Genomic DNA, 2,456 nt, shown 5'->3' with positions numbered 1-2,456 from the left:
CTGAACAGCACAAAGGGACACAGGTAGTTTAAAATGCAAGACAACATAAAAGGTCCTACAGATCCATTCTCTTTTCCTGAAAGACTAGAATAATCCAGCTGCAAGACCTCTCCTCCAGTTGTTTGCTCAGGTTTCCCAAATAACACACCTATGCTGTCAAAGTAACAAAACTAAATGAAAACATGAATTACACCTTATTGAGCTGAGAAACATATTCAAGTATACCCACATATTCGTAGATACAATTTTTTCCTCTGAGCTCATGCAAGCAACTCCACTACAAGGAGAGAGCTTCTCCAAGCAGAACAAGTAGGGCTTCCTCTCCATGTACGTTACCTCTTGCTGTATTTTCCACTCTTGCAGCGGTTCTGAAAAGAATGTGGGGTCTGGAGAAGCCGAGGTCCTTCAGCAAGGCCACATCTTTGCTTCTGACAGGCCTGATGTGAATCTTTTCCTCATCTGCAATGACGACTCCTTGCTGAAGGAGATGAAATTCCATCTCTGAGTTATTCCAAAGACATTTGCTATCACTGCAGAACTGTGTGCCATATCCTTCCTGTCTCTCCTTTGTCATGCTCACATTTATTAAATGGATGGTTCAGACACGTTTGGTGCATCAAGCTGCAAACTTACGAAGGCTGTAAAAGCTTTTAAGAATACCTTCGGTGCATACTCACCAGCTGCCCTTCACAGTAAGTGACTCTACACTCAGCCCCGGGAGGTTGCAGTGGATTGCCACCTGCAAAGCAGTTGCCTGAGAACCGCTTCAGGAAGCTGAAGGAAGAGTTCACCACTTGATTGCTCACAAAAGAAGAGGAAAGGAGGGCATGGTCCTCTAGAAATTCAAAGGCATAGAGTTCTCCCCAGGCCTCAATGGAGCAATGCTGAATACGACAGGATGTCAGCCCAATCTGCTCCTCTTTACAAGGGCAAGTTGGCTCGGCAACAACAAACTCAGGTACTGAAAGAAATGAAACAAGACCAGATCAAGGGGACCAGTTAGGAGAAATTATGATAGACAGAAAACAAGTGCAATTATCTCTCTTCCGTAGGGAGAAAAATACCCTCCAAATGACAACTGTGGCCTTTCAGGGTCATCATGTCAACAGTCAAAGAACTTCTATGCTTTCATGTATTCCAAAGTGAGGATAATCTGATTGGGAACAGACAACAGGCCTGAAACTGGCTCCTGATTTACTGGCGCTTTTGCTCTCTCGCTAAGGAGAGCAGTTCATATAACAAAGCCTGAGACAGTTTTCTTCCTCAGATGTTAATTATTACCGAGTGAGAATTATTATAATCCAGACAGAGACACTGGGATGAGCGCTAGGTGAACTCACAAGTAGACAACATCCTTGCGTTAAGGATTTGAGAATTTAAAACTTATCTTTATTCTGAACTACCATCAATCCAGACCCAGAATACCAGTCTGTCCACATACTTACTGCAAATAAATTATCAAGTGCATACAAAGTTATTTTTAGTCTAAAGCTTTCCACTCAGAAGACCTGGATCTGTTAATCTCCTAGAAAAATACCAACACGGAGAATGAGGAGCACAGGAGAAATGTACCAAAAGTTTTATCATCTGTCCTTCAGCAGATTTTGAAGAGTGACCCAGTTCTTCAACCGCTTTCACACTGAATCATGGATTGCCTCCCTGAGTAATGTGACTCAGAAATGCTAAATACTTGTCAGATCAAGGCTTGTTAATAAGTGTTCTTAGCGTTATCAAATGTACAGGATTAGAAATAAACTGACAGATGTGTTCCAAAATCAAGAAGGAAGGAGCCCTGCATACCATCAGACGCTGAGCTGGTTCCAAAATAAGAGAAAACATCTTCCGCATCCAAAGCGCCGAGAAATTTCTGCAAGAAGAAGAATAGCTTTACATTTTTTTCAGAAAAACAAATGGATACAAGACTACCACTTAATTGAACCTAACCTGGAAGGAACGCCAGCAAACAACTCAACAAGTACCGATGCCAAGTTCTCATGGCTTTATTTTGCACTAAGCATGGGCTGCACAACAGCCACCCAGAGGAAACAGCTTTATCTTCTTGATTAGTGAGCTCTGATGGATTTTGGCTTAGAACACGTTGTGTTGTCTCTTTTTTTTTTCCTAGAAATAAAAAAAGTCTTCCTGGAAACTGTGTTTTCTGGAGGTCAAACTCACCTCTTGGAAAGCCGACAGGCAGCAGAACCCCAAGGGGAGCATCACGAGCACCCGGACCGTCAAGCTGACGATCATGCTGGAGAAGCTGCAACCAGCGCTGCGGAGTCAGCGCCGGCCCAGGGGTGATTAAGATGATATTTGGCCCAAGGCATCACGTGGAGCGGAAGGGAAGGGTGCAGGGTTTAAACAAACAGGGGAGCTGATCCTCTGCAGAGAGGGGCAGGCGGGGGGAACGGCCTGCAGCCGGCGGCTTTACAGGAACAGCTGGAGGGAGGGAGGGA

At 44.3% G+C, this 2,456-nt stretch overlaps 1 protein-coding gene across 1 annotated transcript in view; it reads right to left on the bottom strand.

The window, feature by feature from the left end:
* The window catches only part of ADAMTS13 (ADAM metallopeptidase with thrombospondin type 1 motif, 13), a 20,384-nt gene extending 18,134 nt beyond the window's left edge, over window positions 1–2,250 (bottom strand). Inside the window, 4 exon segments of the mRNA XM_010190101.1 lie at window positions 333–478; window positions 678–961; window positions 1,801–1,867; window positions 2,176–2,250. Coding sequence (XP_010188403.1) covers window positions 333–478; window positions 678–961; window positions 1,801–1,867; window positions 2,176–2,250 — 572 coding nt within the window.
* Window positions 2,251–2,456: the final 206 nt, after the last annotated feature.

The sequence above is a fragment of the Mesitornis unicolor genome, unplaced genomic scaffold (genome assembly GCF_000695765.1).
Source record: "Mesitornis unicolor isolate BGI_N332 unplaced genomic scaffold, ASM69576v1 scaffold16790, whole genome shotgun sequence".
In the NCBI taxonomy this organism is placed as follows: Eukaryota; Metazoa; Chordata; class Aves; order Mesitornithiformes; family Mesitornithidae; genus Mesitornis; species Mesitornis unicolor.
The sequence above is the reverse complement of the archived record's forward strand: the minus strand, read 5'-3'. Positions and strand labels throughout refer to the sequence as shown.